General features: G+C 41.4%; 1 protein-coding gene across 4 annotated transcripts in view; it reads left to right on the top strand.

Moving 5' to 3' along the window:
* Positions 1-20253, top strand: part of SEPTIN7 (septin 7) — a 220265-nt gene that overhangs the window by 60303 nt on the left and 139709 nt on the right. For all 4 annotated transcript variants that reach the window (XM_075827030.1, XM_075827029.1, XM_075827031.1 and 1 more), the window contains one exon: positions 1231-1333. In XM_075827030.1, the coding sequence (XP_075683145.1) occupies positions 1231-1333 (103 nt within the window). Of the gene's footprint in view, positions 1-1230; positions 1334-20253 lie in introns of those variants that run through there.

Below are 20253 nucleotides of genomic sequence, written 5' to 3'. Positions count from 1 at the left end.
ATCCTACCTTATTGTATTACTGGAGTAAGACTGATATATTTCCTGTTCTCTGTAGCTCACTTGTCAGCTTTACAGAACAGCTATTTGTGACTGCGCAAGTGGTCAGTATGAAAGCTTTCATAGTACAAGATTCTTTGATATGTGGATAGTCACAGGAGAAAGGCTTCCATATGATTCCGTCAGACTTGATTTATTCGAAAGGGTTGATGCTGATGTTTAGAGAATGACGGTAGGTAGGGATTGTATGAATATGTACACTGTCGAGTGCATTAGCCCATGAATTACAGCTAAAACCATCTGCGACAAGTGACGTATATAATAGCAACATGTTGGAGTCTCTGCTGTAACCTAATGATTACCACTTTCTATAGTTGTGTCAGCTGACCACCTATGACCAGCCCTGTTCACATTTGGGCCCGGATTTGGATAGATGGTTGTTTTAGGGAAAAGTTTAAGAAACCTTGTTCAAGAGGGTTTAACCCCCCCCCCCCCCACTGAATCTTGGAGACATTCTTCTCCAGTACAGCGTGGTGCCGCCACGTCTCTTGGGCCTTTTAAGCAGCTGACTGGCTCTTCAAATTCTCAGGCAGGGATAAGACCGCTACGACTGGAAATGCAGATGATGAACCCTGGCAGGAAAATGCAGTAGAGCGAAGGAGCTCATAGAGTGTTAAGGGTGGGCAGTAAGACCTGGGAAGCTGTTGTCATATCAAGTCTGACAAATCCATAACCTTGCTTCATTAAAATAGTTAATCGATTTATTGCAATTATCTGCCAGCTCTACTAGGAACTTTTTTTTTTTTTTCCCCACCTAAAGCATTACATATTTGCCAATTTTAAAACATACACTTATTTATTCAGTTTAATAGCATTAATATAATACAAATCTAAATTATATCATGTGCAAACGTTTGGGCACCCGTTCAGTCAGTGCTTGGTAACCCTTTACCATGGCAGGTTTCTAGCCTCCAAATAGATCTACTTTAATGTGATGTAGTTCAATATTACAAACATGGAGATTGGATCATCTTTATTTTATATTCTCCTTCCTGGTATTTTTATACTAATAGCTGCAAATGTTTGTACAAGTCCCATCGAACACCTGGAATAGAGGCCCTGAATCTAAATTCTGAGACATTCAATTGTATTACTGAAGATAGGACAGAATGGTCCGTTAACTATAGCAACTATGCTAACCTTTTTTTTTTCTTTCTTCTGCCTTGGCTGTAGCAACAGAAGAACCTTGAAGGATACGTGGGCTTTGCCAATCTTCCAAATCAAGTATACAGGAAATCTGTGAAGAGGGGTTTTGAATTTACACTTATGGTTGTAGGTGAGAGATAATATCATGATTTCTAATTTTATTAATGTTTTTGGAATTTTCTCTAGAGTTCCAATTCTTTCTGTACTGTATGCATTTTGAATTCATGTTCCCTGTTCACGTCTGCGTTGGAGGCTCGGTTAGGGGCCTCCGTCACAGATCCGCCTGAAAACTATAGTGTAACATGCTGCGCTATCGTTTCTATTAAAACCACAGACACCCTGACGGAAACCCGACGAAACCCATTGTCAATAGGTTTCGTCAGGCATTGATTATGTCTATTGCACAATGGAACCAGCGCTTCCAGTATTTTCATTGTTCTGCTCCTCTGGCGGAGCAGAGCAACGTAAATATTGACGCAGCTGTGAATGAGGCCTAACTCTTGCACTCACGTTTTGTTTTTTTTTTTCTTTATTTTTATTTTTTTTAATAATAATAGAGTTGTATGGTGTATGTCTGATGTGTAAAGTAGTACTTTAGTTCTGGCCTACTTTTAATAATGTGAAGGACCCATTTTTTTCTGCAATGTATGTGTACATATGCAACGTCTGTGTGGGGAAACCTGCTATTACAGTTTCGGTGAGCAGGAAAGTGCAAGTTGAGTGCCATAGCCAACATGCCCCTGATCCCTAAATTAAAATTACCCCCTGCAAGGTACTTTTAACCCCTTCCCGCACCTTGACGTAACTACACGTCGATGTGTGCAGTAAGTTTGCGCACCTCAATATGCAGTTACGTCTGTGCTTTGACAGTTAACCGCCGCGCGACGCTACACCGCAGCGGCGGTTAACTGTGCAGGGTGCCTGCCCTGCATTCCCCATTGCCGATCAGTGGCCCATCGCCGCTGATTTTGGCAATTATCCACTTAATTGCGGCGTTCGATTTTGAACGCCACTTAAGGTGTTTAGCGCCCATCGGCAGCCCCCACGTGAAATCGCGGGGGCTGGCGATGGCACCCATGGCAACCGGACGCCAGACAATGGCTTCCGGGCTGCCATGTACAGAAGCCTATGAGGACCAGCCGGAGGGTGGTCGTCGTAGGCTTCCTGTAAGTGTGACTGTTACGTCACAATGACAGTTGGAATGCATTACACTACGTGTGTAGTGTAATGTATTCCAGCAGCGATCAAAGCTGCAAGTCTAAGTGTCCCCTAGTGGGACAAGTGAAAAAAGTAAAAAAAAAGAATAAAAAAGTTTTAAAAAAAGTGTCAAAATAAAAGTTATAAGTGACATAAACAAGAACTGCTTTTTTTCCTATAATAAGTCTTTTATTATAGGGAAAAAATGAACACGTAAAAAAAAAGTACACATATTTGGTATCGCCGTGTTCGTAACGACTCCAACTATAAAACTATAATATTATTTTTCCCGCACAGTGAACACCGGAAAAAAATAAAAAAACGACAAACAATGCCAGAATCACTATTTTTTGGTCACCACCCCTCCCAAAATATACAATAAAAAGTGATCAAAAAGTCGCATGTACGCCAAAATAGTACTGATACAAACTACAACCCGTCCCGCAAAAAAACAAGCCCTTACACAGCTTTTTTGACTGAAAAATAAAAAAGTTATGCCTTTCAGAATATGGCGACACAAAAAATAAATAATTTTTTAAATAAACGCTGCAAAACATAAAATAACTATATACATATGGTATCGCCGTAATCGTACCGACCCGCAGAATAAAATATAATGGTAATTTATAGCCCAGGGTGAACGCCGTAAAAAATAAATAAAAATCATTGTCAGAATTGATGGTTTTTGGTCACCTTGCTTGCCGAAAAATTGAATAAAAAGTGATCAACAAAATCGCATGTACCCCAAGATGGTACCAATGAAAATTACAGATTGTCCCGCAACAAAAAAGCCCTCACGCAGCTCCGGTGGTGAAAAAAAAAAGAAAAAGTTCAGGCTCCCAGATTATGGCGATGCAAAATGTGCAGAGTGTTCCAAAAGCGGATAGGATCGGGTGCCATTTATTAGTGCGACACTGGCTACATATCTGCGGATTATTATTTACTTACCCCATTATTATACCCTCTTATTATGCCCCTGATGTACTCTGCCCAGCCTATATAAGCCCCCACATTATAAACTGAAATACCAGCAAAACGCCAGAGCTACTACCAAGCAAAATCTGCGCTCCAAATGGCGTCCCTCCCTTCTGAGCCCTGCAACGTGCCCAAACAGCCGTTTACGTCCACCGATATGGCATCGCCATACCCGGGGGAACCCGGTTAATATTTTGAGGTATTTGTGGCACAAACTAAGCACAACATATAGTGCACTAAAATGACACATCAGTGGAAAATTAAAATTTTCACTCTGCACCATCCGCTGCGCATTAAACCCTTCCCGCACCATGACTTAATAGCATGTTGTGGTGTGGGGAGTGATATATGGAGCGTCTAACGCGCTGAGCCTGCGCCATACGCTGCGGGTGTCAGCTGTGTATTACAGCTGATACCCGGGACTAACGGACAGAAACTGCGATCACGCTGTTACAGGAGCCTGTAAAAATGACAATATACTGCAATACATTAGTATTGCAGTGTATTCTACCAGTGATCCAACGATTGCTGGTTCAAGTCTCCTAGGGGGACTAAAAAAATATGTAAAAACAAAAGTAAATAGTCATTATTGGTGGAAAAAATGTAATAAATATTTAAAGTCCAAAAAGAAACCCTTTTCACATTTTTCTCTAAAGTAATGTAAAAAAATACACAAATTGGTATCGCTGCGTCCGTAAAAGTCCAAGCTATTACAATATACCATTATTGAACTCGCACAGTGAACGCCTTGAAAAATAAAGAATTTTAAACTGCAAAATCAGTTTTTTTTGGTCACCTTCGCTCTACCAAAAAACGTAATAAGTGCTCAAAAAGTCTTATGTACCAAAAAATTGTACCAATAAAAACTACAGCTTGTTTCGCAAAGATAAGCCCTCACACCACTCTATTGACGGAAAAATAAAAAAGTTGTGGCTCTCGGAAAGCGGAGAGGAAAAAAGAAAAAGCAAAACCTGGATTAGTTCGGAAAGGGTTAATTACTTTCTAATAAAAAAAAAACATTTCTGACCACGTGGGGTATAGCCGTACTCGGGAGAAATTGCTTTACAAATGTTGGGGTGCATTTTCTCCTTTACCCTTTGTGAAATTGAAAAAATTCAACATTTTAGTGGAAATAATGTTTTTTACGGCCTAATGCTAATAAATTTTGCAAAAGACGTGTGGGGCCTAAATGCTCCGTATACCCCTAGATAGATTCCTTAAGTGGTGTAGTTTCCCAAATGGGGTTACTTTTGGGGGGCTTCCACTGGTTCGGTCTCTCAGTGGCTTTGCAAATTCGACATGACACCCAAAAACTATTCCAGCTAAATTTGAGCTCCAAAAGCCAAATAGCGCTCCTTCCCTTTTAAGCCCCGGTGTGGGTCCAAACAGCAGTTTATTACCATACAGTGAAGGAAATAAGTATGTGATCCCTTGCTGATTTTGTAAGTTTGCCCACTGTCAAAGACATGAGCAGTCTAGAATTTTTAGGCTAGGTTAATTTTACCAGTGAGAGATAGATTATATAAAAAAAAAGAAAATCACATAGTCAAAATTATATATATTTATTTGCATTGTGCACAGAGAAATAAGTATTTGATCCCTTTGGCAAACAAGACTTAATACTTGGTGGCAAAACCCTTGTTGGCAAGCACAGCAGTCAGACGTTTTTTGTAGTTGATGATGAGGTTTGCACACATGTTAGATGGAATTTTGGCCTACTTCTCTTTGCAGATCATCTGTAAATCATTAAGATTTCGAGGCTGTCGCTTGGCAACGCTGATCTTCAGCTCCTTCCATAAGTTTTCGATGGGATTAAGGTCTGGAGACTGGCTAGGCCACTCCATGACCTTAATGTGCTTCTTTTTGAGCCACTCCTTTGTTGCCTTGGCTGTATGTTTCGGCTCATTGTCGTGCTGGAAGACCCAGCCACGAGCCATTTTTAATGTCCTGGTGGAGGGAAGGAGGTTGTCACTCAGGATTTGACGGTACATGGCTCCATCCATTCTCCCATTGATGCGGTGAAGTACTCCTGTGCCCTTAGCAGAGAAACACCCCCAAAACATAATGTTTCCACCTCCATGCTTGACAGTGGGGACGGTGTTCTTTGGGTCATAGGCAGCATTTTTCTTCCTCCAAACACGGCGAGTTGAGTTATTGCCAAAGAGCTCAATTTTAGTCTCATCTGACCACAGCACCTTCTCCCAATCACTCTCAGAATCGTCCAGATGTTCATTTGCAAAATTCAGACGGGCCTGTACATGTGCCTTCTTGAGCAGGGGGACCTTGCGGGCACTGCAGGATTTTAATCCATTACGGTGTAATGTATTACCAATGGTTTTCTTGGTGACTGTGGTCCCAGCTGCCTTGAGATCATTAACAAGTTCCCCCCGTGTAGTTTTCGGCTGAGCTCTCACCTTCCTCAGGATTAAGGATACCCCACGAGGTGAGATTTCGCATGGAGCCCCAGATCGATGTCGATTGACAGTCATTTTGTATGTCTTCCATTTTCTTACTATTGCACCAACAGTTGTCTCCTTCTCACCCAGCGTCTTACTTATGGTTTTGTAGCCCATTCCAGCCTTGTGCAGGTCTATGATCTTGTCCTTGACATCCTTAGAAAGCTCTTTGGTCTTGCCCATGTTGTAGAGGTTAGAGTCAGACTGATTAATTGAGTCTGTGGACAGGAGTCTTTTATACAGGTGACCATTTAAGACAGCTGTCTTTAATGCAGGCACCAAGTTGATTTGGAGCGTGTAACTGGTCTGGAGGAGGCTGAATTCTTAATGGTTGGTAGGGGATCAAATACCTATTTCTCTGTGCACAATGCAAATAAATATATATAATTTTGACTGTAATTTTCTGTTTTTTTTAAAATATAATCTATCTCTCACTGGTAAAATTAACCTATCCTAAAAATTCTAGACTGTTCATGTCTTTGACAGTGGGCAAACTTACAAAATCAGCAAGGGATCAAATACTTCTTTCCTTCACTGTATATGGGGTATTTACGTAATCAGGAGAAATTGTTTTACAAATGTCGGGGTGCTTTTTCTCCTTCCTTGTAAAAATTAAAAATGTCTAAGTTCTTACAGAAAAAAAAGTAGATTTTTACCTTTACAGACTAATTCCAATGAATTCAGCAAAACAACTGTGGGGTCAAAATGCTAACTTTACCCCTAGAAAAATTCCTTGAAAACCGTGGAAACCCCCCAAAAGTGACCCCATTTTGGAAACTACACCCCTCATCCCTCCAGTGCAAACGCGACACGGCACTGAAAATTATTCCAGCAAAATCCAAATGGTGCTCACTCTCTTCTGAGCACTGCTGTGGGTCCAAACAGCAGTTTATTACCACATATGGGGTATTGCTATAATCGGAAGAAATTGCTTTACAAATGTTGGGGTGTTTTTTCTACTTTATTCCTTTTACAAATTTAAAATTTCTACGTTTTTTCACCAAAAAATCATCTTCACATACTAACTAAAATTTAGCAAAAAAACTGGGTTCAAAATGCTATCTATACCCATAGATAAATTCCTTGAGGGGTATAGTTTCCAAAATGGGGTCACTTTTGGGGGATCTTTACTGTTTTGGTACCACAAGACCTATTCAAACCTGACATGGTGCCTAAAATATATTCTAAAATAAGGAGGCCCCAAAATCCACTAGGTACTCCTTCGCTTCTGAGGCCTGTGTTTCAGTCCATTACCGCACTAGGACCACATGTGGGATATTTCTAAAAACTGCAGAATCTGGGCAATAAATATTGAGTTGCATTTCTTTGGTAAAACCTTCTGTGTTACAGATAAAAATGTATTACAAATGAATTTTCGAAAAAAAATAAAAATGAAATTTATCAATTTCACCTCTACTTTGCTTTAATTCCTGTGAAACGCCTAAAGGGTTAAAACACTTTCTGAATGCTGTTTTGAATACTTTGAGGGGTGCAGTTTTCAAAATGGGGTGATTTATGGGGACTTTCTAATATAGGGCCCTCAAAGCCACTTCAGAACTGAACTGGTCCCTGAAAAAATAGGCTTTTGAAATTTTCTTGAAACTATGAGAAATTGCTGCCAAAGTTCTAAGCGTTGTAACGTCCTAGAAAATAAAACAATGTTCAAAAAACAATGCCAAACATAAGGTAGACATATGGGAAATGTGAACTAGTAACTATTTTGTGTGGCATTACTATCTGTTTTACAAGTAGATACATTTAAATTTAGAAAAATGCAAATTTTTCTAATTTTCTCTAAATCTTGGTGTTTTTTACAAATATTGAATTTCTTTTTTCCCTAACATAAAGTACAATATTTAACGAGAAAACAATCTCAGAATCACTTGGCTAGGCAAAAGCATTCCGGAGTTATTACCACATAAAGTGACACATGTCCGATTTGAAAAATCTGCTTCGTCCTGAAGGCCAAAACAGGCTCAGTCCTGAAGGGGTTAAATGTTGAGTTTTTCACTAGAGATGTGTTTATTTTGATGGCTAGACGTATTTGGAGTACCCCATGTACCGTATATAAGTATTTTGAAAGGTGCGTCACCATTTAGCTATTTTTGGCAATCTTCCCATTAGCGTTCGGGGTTCCGTCAAGGTTTGTCACTTGATGGGAAGAATATTGCAGTTTGCATTGATATTGGTGCTGGTAAACAATGGAAACCTTCAATATATAAGTCAATGTGGTCTGTCGGTTGTCCATTAGATCAGTGGTATGACTGATCCAGCTCACTGCTACGACTTCTGTTATGCACATAAGTCAAAGTGCAGATTTACACACATACATTGTGAGTTTTAATACTAACTGTAGTTTTGGTTGTATTTACTCGCATGGTCAATGTTTCATTTTTTTTTCCAACAAAAATAATGAAAGTCTCCATTATGAAAAGCTCAGAGAAGAAAATGTTACCAAAGAAAAATTTTCTTGTGTTTGAAGTGCCACATTTACTCCTTTATAAAGCTCCTCTCCCCAATACTTTTGTGTAGTCGAACTGTTTGTGCTAAGAATGGAGAGGAAGTGACTACTTAGGAGCATTTGGGGGAAAAGAATCCTGTTGGCACTCTCCCAGGACCTGCCTTACATCTCGGAGAAAGATTACATAGACTTTGAAATTGTTGCGCCATTACAGATTTCACAGAAAAGGAGCAGGATATCAGCACTTTGTAGGATTCACTAGAACACTAGTAATATATACTTTCAGTGGAGGCTCCCACAAGCTGAAAATTATCACTCCTCTTATTTCTTTACGTTTGTATAGTTCAGGTCTCATGCATTCACCCTTCATTTCAGCCGGCTTCTGATTGTATCAGGGTTGTACCCAACCTTCGTGCAGAGATAACCGGGACGGGGTTCTGTGTATTTGGGAACTGGCAGATGTGTCGTTTTTTTAATGCTCCCCATTGTATGTTTCATTGTTTTAATCCATTTGTCTAGCAGTTCGGTCTTTCTGTTCACTTTATTAGATATATCAAAGAGGACCAGTCAACTCTTCTGTCATGTCTAATTTTGTAAATACATGTATTCCCCATGAAATAACAATTCTGGGACTTATTTTCTTAGAACTTTGTGTTGTGCCGTTCCTCTGTTATTCCTATTAGAAATTTAGGATTAAATTGATAACTTGGTTTTACCATTTCCCTGGTCAGAGGGGTGTGTTCCTACCCAGTCTCACTCTGTCATCACTGACTGGACATTGTGTAGGGACACACCCCCAATTGGTAGCACTCAATTGTCAATGTGTGTATACATTTAACCCCTTCCCTCTTTAGCCACTTTTGACCTTCCTGACAGAGCTTCATTTTTCAAATCTGACATGTTTCACTTTATGTGGTAATAACGTCGGAATGCTTTCACCTATTCAAGCGATTCTGAGATTTTCTCGTGACACATTGTACTTCATGTTACTGGCAAAATTTGCTCGATACGTTCAGTATTTAATTGTGAAAAACACCTAATTTTAGCGAAAAATTACAAAAATTTGTATTTTTCTCAATTTAAATGTTTATGCTTATAAGACAGGCAGTTATACTACACAAAATTGTTGCTAATTAACATCCCCCATATGTCTACTTTTAGTTTGGCATCGTTTCTTGAACATGCTTTTATTTTTCTAGGACGTTACAAGGCTTAGAACTTTAGCAGCAATTTCTCACATTTTCAAGAAAATTTCAAAAGGCTATTTTTACAGGGGCCAGTTCTGTTGTGAAGTGGCTTAGAGGGCCTTATATATTAGAAATCCCCAAAAAGTCACCCCATTTTAAAAACTGCACCCCTCAAAGTATTCAAAACAGCATTTAGATAGTTTATTAACCCTTTAGACGGTTCACAGGAATTAAAGCAGAGTAGAGGTGAAATTTACAAATTTCTTTTTTGCAGAAATTCATTTTTAATCCATTTTTTTTGTAACACCGAAAGTTTTACCGGAAAAATGCAACTCGGTATTTATTGCCCAGATTCTGCAGTTTTTAGAAATATCCCACATGTGGCCCTAGTGTGCTACTGGACTGCAGCACCGGCCTCCGAAGCAAAGGAGCACCTAGTGGATTTTGGGGCCTTATTTTTATTAGAATATATTTTAGGCACCATGTCAGGTTTGAAGGGCCCTTGCAGTGCCAAAACAGTGGAAATCCCCCAAAAGTGACCCCATTTTGGAAACTATACCCCTTGAGGAATTCATCTAGGGGTGTAGTGAGCATTTTGACCCCACAGGTGTTTCATATAATTTATTAGAATTGGGCAGTGAAAATAAAAACAATCCTTTTTCTTCAATAACACATAGCTTTAGCTCAACATTTTTCATTTTTTCAACAAATAAAGGGGAAAAAATCCCAACATTTGATAAGCAATTTCTCCCGAGTACGGCAATACCCCATATGTGGTCATAAACTGCTGTTTGAGCACACGGCAGGGCTCAGAAGGGAAGGAGTGCCATTTGGAGTGCAGATTTTGCTGGATTGGTTTCTGGGCGCCTGTGGGACTAAAACAGTGGAAATCCCCCAGAAGTGAGAACATTTTGGAAACTTCACCCCTCAATGCATTCACCTAGGCGTGTAGTAAGCATTTTAACCCTGCAGGTGTTTTGTAGAAATTAGTGTTCACTCGATGTTGCAGAGTGAAAATTAGATTTCGTCCATAGATATGCCAATATGTGGTGCCCAGCTTGTGCCACCATAACCAGACAGCTCCCTAATTATTATGCGGTGTTTCCGACCCTAATCTTTTGCCTGGACATTCGACCAGGCTCAGGAGTGAAAGAGTACCATGTAAAATTGAAGCCTAATTTGGCGATTTACAAAGTATTCACTGACAGCAAGCTGATTAGGCTTCGCCTCCCGGCTGGGCCTAATCTGCTTCCGTAATGGCAGAACAGGAGGCCATTGTGTCTCCTGTTGTCATAGCAGCAGTCGCCAGTCCTGATTGCCTGTCAGGGCTAGCGATCTGTTAGCAACCGCTAAGATGCAGCAATCGCTTTCGATCGCTGCATCGAAGGGGTTAATGGCAGGGATCGGAGCTAGCTCCGGTTCCTGCCGTTACAGGTGGATGTCAGCTGTAACATACAGCTGACTTCCACCGCTGATGATGCCGGATCAGCTCCTGAGCCGGCGCCATCTTGCCGGTGGCTACGGTAGCCGATCAGGGACCACCACCGGGCGGGTCCTGACCGGCTTCCGTGCTAGGCAGACCGGGAGGCCAGTATCAGGCCTCCGGTTGCCATTGCAGCCACTGGAACCCCGGCAATTTCAAGTCTGTCCCCCCCCCCCCCTTCTCACATCTGCTGATATATTTAGCTTTTTTGGGAACATTATATTTGGAGATCAACAGTTATACACTCTAACAGTAGCCATCACAGTTTTGGTTTCTAGGTTAAGGCTACTTGCACACGTCGCGTATTTTGCTGTGGAAAATACGCAGCAAAACTGCAAGGAATTCACAGCAATTTTTATGATGCGTTTTTCAGTGTGGTTTTTACGCTAGCGGGATAAATTGCCATCCCGCCGTTTCGAAAATACGCACCACGGGTCAATTTACGTCCCAAAAAATACCACAGCGTGGACAGGAGATTCCCTGGACTCTCATTGCTTATGCTGGTAATGTATTGCGCTGCGGTTTTGCCGCCCGCAAATCCGAGCGGCAAAACTGGACGTAATATGCATCGTGTGCATTGACCCTTATAGTGTCAAATATTGAACAAAAAACAATGAAATTCAGAAATGTATGGATAGTTGTTCTGTTGAATCTCATAAAGGAGAAGCAGACCTTGTTTGTTTATATCAAGCTTACATAGTTTGTCAGTAACATTACTTCTTCACTTTGGTGGACATGTCATGTAAGATTTGGTCTTGTGTTTAGGTTACTCATGCCACACAAACCCGTAGTCTTAGGCCCCATGCACACGGCGCAATCGCAGGCACGGCCGGCCGCCGGCTAACAGCCGCATTTTCAGGCCGTGCTCCCATACAAAGTATGGGAGCACGGCCCGCAAAATGCAAAAGAACGGACATGTTCCATAATTCCCAGAACATTTCCACGGCACAGACACCCTTCCGTAGTGCTACGGAAATGTGTCCGCGTGCAACGAAAGTGAATGGGTCTGTTTTTGCGGACCGCAATTGCGGTCCGCAAAATCTGAGGTTTTTTACGGTCGTGTGCATGGGGCCTTACCCTGTCGCTTAGAATCTAAGGTCTGTACAAAACAAACACACACACGTACATAAAATCTGTTCTAACAAAGTGTCCGCGTTGCCCATAGCAACCAAGGATAGCTATAATCAGATTTGTTGTATTGGGGCACATGGACTCTTTTGGCCAGTCTGTTTCTCTTCCAGTATGGTCTAATATTATCTTCAATATTACAGCTTGTAAATAATGCTCTTGTTTGGTCAGTGAGATCACATAGGTCCGGTTAATATGATTTTCATACTTTGACTTTATTACCGTGATAAGCGCGTGAAAATCACGCGCGTCGCATGGACCTATGTAACTCAATGGGGCCGTTCAGACTGTCCGTTATTTTAACGCAGCGTGTGTCCGCTGCGTAAGGGTATGTTCACACGAGGTCATTATGTCCGTAATTGACGGACGTATTTCGGCCGCAAGTACCGGACCGAACACCGTGCAGGGAGCCGGGCTCCTAGCATCATAGTTATGTACGACGCTAGGTGTCCCTTCCTCGCTGCCGGACAACTGTCCCGTACTGAAAACATGATTAAAGTACGGGACAGTTGTCCTGCAGCGAGGCAGGGACTCCTAGCATCGTACATAACTGATGCTAGGAGCCCGGCTCCCTGCACTGTGTTCGGTCCGGTACTTGCGGCCGAAATACGTCCGTCAATTACGGACGTAATGACCTCGTGTGAACATACCCTAAAACTCACGACATGTCCTATACTTGAGCTTGTTTTTCGCATCACGCACCCATTGAAGTCAATGGGTGTGTGAAAATCACGCGCAGAATACGGACGCAATTCCGCGTGCTGCGCGTGATTTGCGCAACAGTAGATCAAGAAATTAAGGGAAAGATAAAAGCACCTCCTTCATTTATTTTTCTAAACCTCAAAACCGCGTGTCATAAGGATGGCATATGCGTGAAAATCACGCAGCCACGCACCAAACACTTATGACACACGGAACTGCAACGCGCAAAAAACGCAGCGGTTTTTGCGTGCGCCAAACGCACACGTTCGTGTGAATTTCACCTTAGTTTTATATTTTCAGAAGATCAATACAGCAGCTAGAATATTATAGGAGTGCAACTTGCAAGGATTAAAGTCGCTAAATCACAATTTGAACTAAAGCGTGGGGCAACCAAGTAGAGGTTACGAACTATTTGTTTCTTGGCATAACTCTCTCCCCATCCCCCAAGTCTTTTGGTTTGGTCTGGGAAAGTTCCTGTGTTTTTTATGCGAGTAGCCAGATCTTCGAGCCAGGGAACTGAACAGAACCTTTCTGTTTTCGAATGTACTGAATTACTTATATTTTTTAGCAGAGAAACGCCTAAGTCATTCAAAACTAGTTATGTAATCTTTTCACATAAAGCGAAAATAGAATCTTTTATAGTAACGTTAGAACGCCTTGTCTCAGGGTTGAGGGCTTCCATGCAGAATTTGAGATCCTCAAGATTCTGCCAGTTCATTAAGACCTTAGCTTATGTCCTATTGCCACGTGTGACCAGTATTATCTTGAAATGTATTTTTGTTATGGATTAATCATATCCTTATTGTTTTATTTATTTTTACTCCGATTACTGTTTTGCAAGTCTGGCTGTCACAGAAATGGGGAACTGGGATGCCAAAATAAACCAATTCATACATTGATATAGTAATTTGACATGAACTGTATCTTGGGGCCAATGATTCGTTTTGCCAACGTTTTGTATTTTTTGGCATAAAAGGATTAGGGCTAAAAAGGTAAAGTTCCTTTTTATCTCCGAGATCAGTTTTTACAATTAAAAGAAAACCGCTGAACAGAAAAATACAATAAAAAGGAACTGCTAAATGACAAAACAGTAAATAACATGTCTATATTTAAAATCCCACAACCATAAAAACCGGTACAATAAAATGAACACGTTATTTATTGTGGCTGGTGAACACCGTTCCGTTTTAACCGCTTTAGGACGCAGCCTGTTTTGGCCTTGTGGCACAGCCAATTTTTTTTCAAATCTGACATGTCCCTTTATGTGGTAATAACTTGGGAATGCTTTTACCTATCTAAGCGATTCTGAGATTGTTTTCTCGTGACATATTGTACTTTATGTTAGTGGAAAAATTTGGTCGATAAATTCAATATTTATTCGTGAAAAACACCAAAATTTAGAGAAAATTTGCATTTTTCTAAATGTAAATGGATCTGCTTGTAAAACAGATAGTAATACTACACAAAATAGTCACTAGTTTAACATTTCCAATATTTCTACTTTGTTTGCATCGTTTTTTAAACATCCTTTTATTTTTCTAGGATGTTACAAGGCTTAGAACTTTAGCAGCAATTTCTCACATTTTCAAGAAAATTTCAAAAGGCTATTTTTACAGGTACCAGTTTAGTTCTGAAGTGGTTTTGAGGGCCTTGTATATTAGAATCCTCCAATAAATCACCCCATTTTAAAAACTGCACCCCTCAAAGTATTCAAAACAGCATTCAGAAAGTTTCTTTACCCTTTACGCGTTTCACAGGAAATAAAGCAATGTAGAGGGGAAATTTACAAATCTCATTTTTTTTGCCGAAATTCATTTTGTAGTACATTTTTAGAGGGTAGAAGGTTTTACCAGAGAAACGCAATCAATATTTATTCCCCACATTCTGCAGATTTTAGAATTATCCTACATGTGGCCCAAGTGGACCGAAACGCCAGCCCCAGAACCATAGTCTGAAAAAAAATTCAGAAAAAACATAGAAATTTGTAATATTTACAAGGAATAAAGAAGAACATGCACCCCAACATTTATAAAGCATCTTCTCCCTATTACGGAAATACCCCATATGTGGTGATAAACTGCTGTTTGGACCCACAGCAGGGCTCAGAAGGGAAGGAGCGCCATTTGGATTTTGGAGCGAAGATTTTGCTGGATTGGATTGGTTTTCAGTGCAATAATGTCGTGTTTACAACGCCCTGGAGGAACCAAAACAGTGGAAACCCCCCAAAAGTGACCCCATTTGGGAAACTACACCAATCAAGGAATTTTTATAAGGGTATAGTGAGCATTTCAACCCCACAGGTTTTTTGCAGAATTTAGTGGAATTAGGCCGTGAAAATGAATATCGACATTTTTGTCCGCAAAAAATGTTGATTTTTTTTTTTTTTTCATAAGGGACAAAGGAGAAAATGCTGCCAAAAATTTGTAACGCAATCTCTCCCGAGTATGACTATATCCAATGACTTTATCAACACAATGTGAGAGCCATAACGTGTATATTTTTTGGTCGATTTGAGCGGTGTGAAGGCTTATTTTTGGTGGAATTTTTTATTGGTACCATTTTTTGGTACATACAACTTTTTGATCACTTTTTATTACTTTTCATTTAGAGCTAAGGTGACCAAAAAACAGGATTTTGGCGTTTTTAAATTCTTTATTTCTTACAGCGCTCCTAATGCGCTATAAATGACTGTTTTACGTTATTCTGCAGGTTGGTACGATTACGGTGATACCATATGTATATAGTTTTTTTATGTTTTGCAGCGTTTGCACAATAAAATCACTACTTTATAAAATAATTTATTTTCTGTCTCGCCATAATCTGAGACGTGACTTTTTTATTTTTGAGTCATAATAGCTGTTTGAGGGCTTGTTTATTGCGGGACGGGTTGTAGTTTTTATTGGTACTATTTTGTGGGTATGTGTGACTTTTTGATCACTTTTTATTCTATATTTCGGGAGGGGTGGTGACCAAAAAATAGTGATTCTGGCATTTTTTCGTTAAAAAAAAATTTCGGTGGTCACGGTGCCGGAAAAATATCATTATAGTTTGGTCGTTATGAACGCGGTGATACCAAATATGTGTACTGTGTTTTTTAACATTTTAATTTTTTTCCTATAATAAGACTAATAGGAAAAAAGTAGGTAAAACTATTTATTTTTACACTTTTATTAAACCTTTTTATTACCCTTTTTTTTTTTTTCTCACCTGCAGTACAGATCGCTGCTAGAATACATTACACTACCTAGGCAGCGTAATGTATTCCATCGGTCAGTGTGACGTCACAGTCACTCTGACAGTAAGGGTATGTGCACACGATAAGTGGCTTTTACGTCTGAAAAGACACTGTTTTCAGGAGAAAACAGCTGCGTCGTTTCAGACGTAAAAGCTACTCCTCGCATTATGCGAGCCGTCTATGACGCTCGTAAATCTTGAGCTGCTCTTCATTCACTTCAATGAAGAACGGCTCAAATTACGTTGCAAAGAAGTGTCCTGCACTTCTTTGCCGAGGCAGTCATTTTACGCGTCGTCGTTTGACAGCTGTCAAACGACGACACGTAAATGTCAGGTCGTCTGCACAGTACGTTGGCAAACCCATTCAAATGAATGGGCAGATGTTTGCCGACTTATTGTAGCCCTATTTCCAGACGTAAAACGAGGCATAATACGCCTCGTTTACGTCTGAAAATAGGTCGTGTGAACCCAGCCTAAGTCTACGAGGACCAGCCAGAGGCTGGTACTCTTAGGCTGGGTTCACACGAGCACATTAACGTCCGTAATGGACGGACGTATTTCGGCCGGAAGTCCCGGACCGAACTCAGTGCAGGGAGCCGGGCTCCTAGCTTCATAGTTATGTACGATGCTAGGAGTTCCTGCCTCTCCGTGGAACTACTGTCCCGTACTGAAAACATGATTACAGTACGGGACAGTTGTCCTGCAGAGAGGCAGGGACTCCTAGCATCGTACATAACTATGATTCTAGGAGCCCGGCTCCCTGCACTGTGTTCGGTCCGGGTCTTCCGGCCGAAATACGTTCCGTACATTACGGACGTTTCACACGACCTATTTTCAGACGTAAACAAGGCGTATTATGCCTCGTTTTACATCTGAAAATAGGGCTACAATACGTCGGCAAACATCTGCCCATTGATTTGAATGGGTTTGCCGACGTACTGTGCAGACGACCTGTCATTTACGCGTCGTCGTTTGACAGCTGTCAAACGACGACGCGTAAAATGACTGCCTCGGCAAAGAAGTGCAGGACACTTCTTTGCAACATAATTTGAGCCGTTCTTCATTGAAGTCAATGAAGAGCAGCTCAAGATTTACGAGCATCAAAGACACCTCGCATAATGCGAGGAGGAGCTTTTACGTCTGAAACGAGGCAGCTGTTTTCTCCTGAAAACAGTCTGTCTTTTCAGACGTAAAAGCCTCTCATCGTGTGCACATACCCTTAGGCTTCCATACATAGCAGACCTGGAGGCCGTTGTCTGGCCTCTGGATGCCATCACAAGAATCCGCAACCCCCACAATTGCATGGGGGCTGCTGATGTGCTACAAACCCCCTAAATGCGGCGATCGCAATCGATCACTACATTTAAGGGGTTAATTGCCCATATCAGCGGCGATGAGCTGATTGGCAACCGTGGAATGTCAGCTGTCGTGGACAGCTGACATCCCGGTTCCCGATGCAAACTGTCACCGGCAGTGTGCATCGGGAGCGACAGTGACTTCCTGTCACTGACGGGAAGCTTAACAGGAGGCTGGTCCTGATAGGCTGCCGTACATGGCAGACACAGAGGCCATTGTTTGGCCTCCAGTCGCCATGCCAGCCATCTGCAAACATCGCGATTGTCATTTTGAGGTCTGCCGATGTGCTAGAAAGCCCTAAAATGCGGCGATTGCAATCGATCACTGCATTTAAGGGGTTAATTTCCGTAATGAGACGCTGATCGGCAACCGTGGAGTGTCAGCTATCTGGGACAGCTGGCCTCCCGGTGCACAATGTCGCCGACCGTGTGCATCGGGAACCGCGCAGTAACTGTACGGCTAAGGGCGCTAAGACACTGGCCACCAGGATGTACAGTTGCGTCGTGGTGCGCCTAGGGGTTAAAAACTCCCCATTTGGGGAATGTCTGACCCTGCGCAGTCTGCTTGAGCTCTTCCGTTAGCCTGTATTCTCACGGGATAGAAATGCTACGTGTTTCCATGTTAACCCCTTCCCGCACCTTGGCGTAACTGTACGTCCAGATAAGCAGTAACTTCGCGCACCTGGGCGTACAGTTACGTCCGCGCTTTAAAAGTTAACCGCCGCGCGGCGCTACACCGCAGCGGCGGTTAACTGTGCAGGGTGTCAGCCCTGCTCTCCCCGTTGCCGATCAGCGGCCTGTCGCCGCTGAAATCGGCAATTAACCCCTTCGATGCGGTGGTCGATTGCGATCACCACATCGAAGAGGTTTACAGCGGATCGGCAGCCCCCCACATGTATTTGCGGGGGCTGGCGATCCTTATCATGGCAACCAGAGGCCAGACAATGACCTCCGGGTTGCCATGTATGGAAGCCTCGGAGGATCAGCCTCCGGCCGTTCCTCCTCTGCTTCCTGTCAGTGTGACAGTTACGTCACAATGACAGTTAGAACACATTACACTACGTGTGTAGTGTAATGTGTTCCAGCAGCGATCAGAGCTGCAAAGTCTAAGTGTCCCCTAGTGGGACAAGTAAAAAAAGTTAAAAAAAGATAATAAAATGTTTTGAAAAAGTGTAAAAATCAAAGTTAGAAGTGACATAAACAAAGAATGCTTTTTTTCCTATAATAAGACTTTTATTATAGGAAAAAAATTAACACGTTAAAAAAAGTACACATATTTGGTATCGCCGCGTTCGTAACGACCCCAACTATAAAACTGTAATATTATTTTTCCCGCACGGTGAACACCGCGAAAAAAATAAACGAAAAACTGTGCCCGAATCACAATTTTTTGGTTACCAACCCTCCCAAAATATACAATAAAAAGTGATCAAAAAGTCGCATGTACGCCAAAATGGTACCAATACAAACTACATCCCGTCCCGCAAAAAACAAGCCCTTACACCGCTTTTTTGACTGAAAAATAAAAACGTTATGGCTCTAAGAATATGGTGACACAAAAATTAATTTATTTTATAAATAAGTGATTTTATTGCACAAACGCTGCAAACATAAAAAAATTATATACATCTGGTATCGCCGTAATCGTATCAACCCGCAGAATAAAGTATAATGGTCATTTATAGCCCAGGGTGAAGGCCATAAAAAAAACAAATAAAAAACATTGTCAGAATTGATGGTTTTTGGTCACCTTGCTTGCCAAAAAATGGAATAAAACGTGATCAAAAAAATTTCTGGTACCCCAAAATGGTACCAATGAAAACTACAGATTGTCCCGCAAAGAATAAACCCTCACACGGCTCCGGTGGAGAAAAAAATAAAACAGTTCTGGCTCTCAGAATATGGCGATGCAGATGTGCAGAGTGTCCAAAAGCGGATAAGATCGGCCACCATTTACAAGTGCGACACCGGCCACATATCTGCGGATTATTATTTATTTACTGCATTATTATACCCTCTTATTATACCCTGATGTACCCCGCACAGATAACATGTACCCTGATGTACTCCGCACAGATAACATGTACCCTGATGTACCCCGCACAGATTACATATGCCCCCACATTATAAACTGAAACACCAGTAAAACCCCAAACAGAACAACTACCAAGCAAACTCTGTGCCCCAAAAGCCAAATGGCGTCCCTCCCTTCTGAGCCCTGCAGCGTGCCTAAACACCAATTCACGTCCACAGATATGGCATCGCCATACCCGGGAGAACCCGGTTAATATTTTGAGTTATTTGTCTTCAGTGGCACAAACTGGGCATAACATATAGTGCACTAAAATGGCATATGAGTGGAAAATTTTAATTTTCACTCCGCACCATGCGCTGCGCCTTAACCCCTGCGCGCACCATGACATAGCATGTCGTAGTGTGGGGGGTGATGTATGGAGCGTCTCACGTAAAAAATAAAGAATTTAGAACGGCAAAATCGCTGTTTTTTTGTTCACCTTGGCTCTACCTAAAAATGTAATAAAAAGTGCTCAAAAAGTTGTATGTACCAAAAAGTTGCACCAATAAAAACGACCGCTCGTCCCTCAATAAATAAGCCCTCATACCGCTCTATTGACTGAAAAATAAAAACGTTGTGGCTCTTGGAACGCGGGGAGGAAAAAACTAAGAAGGAAAAGAAAAAAATGGATCACTCCAGAAAGGGTTAATTACTTTCTAATGAAAAACCATTTATGACCACACGTGGGGTATTGCCGTACTCGGGAGAAATTGCTTTACAAATGTTGGGGTGCTTTTACCCCCTTTATCCTTTTTGAAATTGAAAAAAATGCAACATTTTAGTGGAAGAAATGTCGAT

Source organism: Rhinoderma darwinii, chromosome 5, assembly GCF_050947455.1.
Source record: "Rhinoderma darwinii isolate aRhiDar2 chromosome 5, aRhiDar2.hap1, whole genome shotgun sequence".
Taxonomy (NCBI): Eukaryota; Metazoa; Chordata; class Amphibia; order Anura; family Rhinodermatidae; genus Rhinoderma; species Rhinoderma darwinii.
This window is presented reverse-complemented; position numbering and strand designations above follow the sequence as displayed.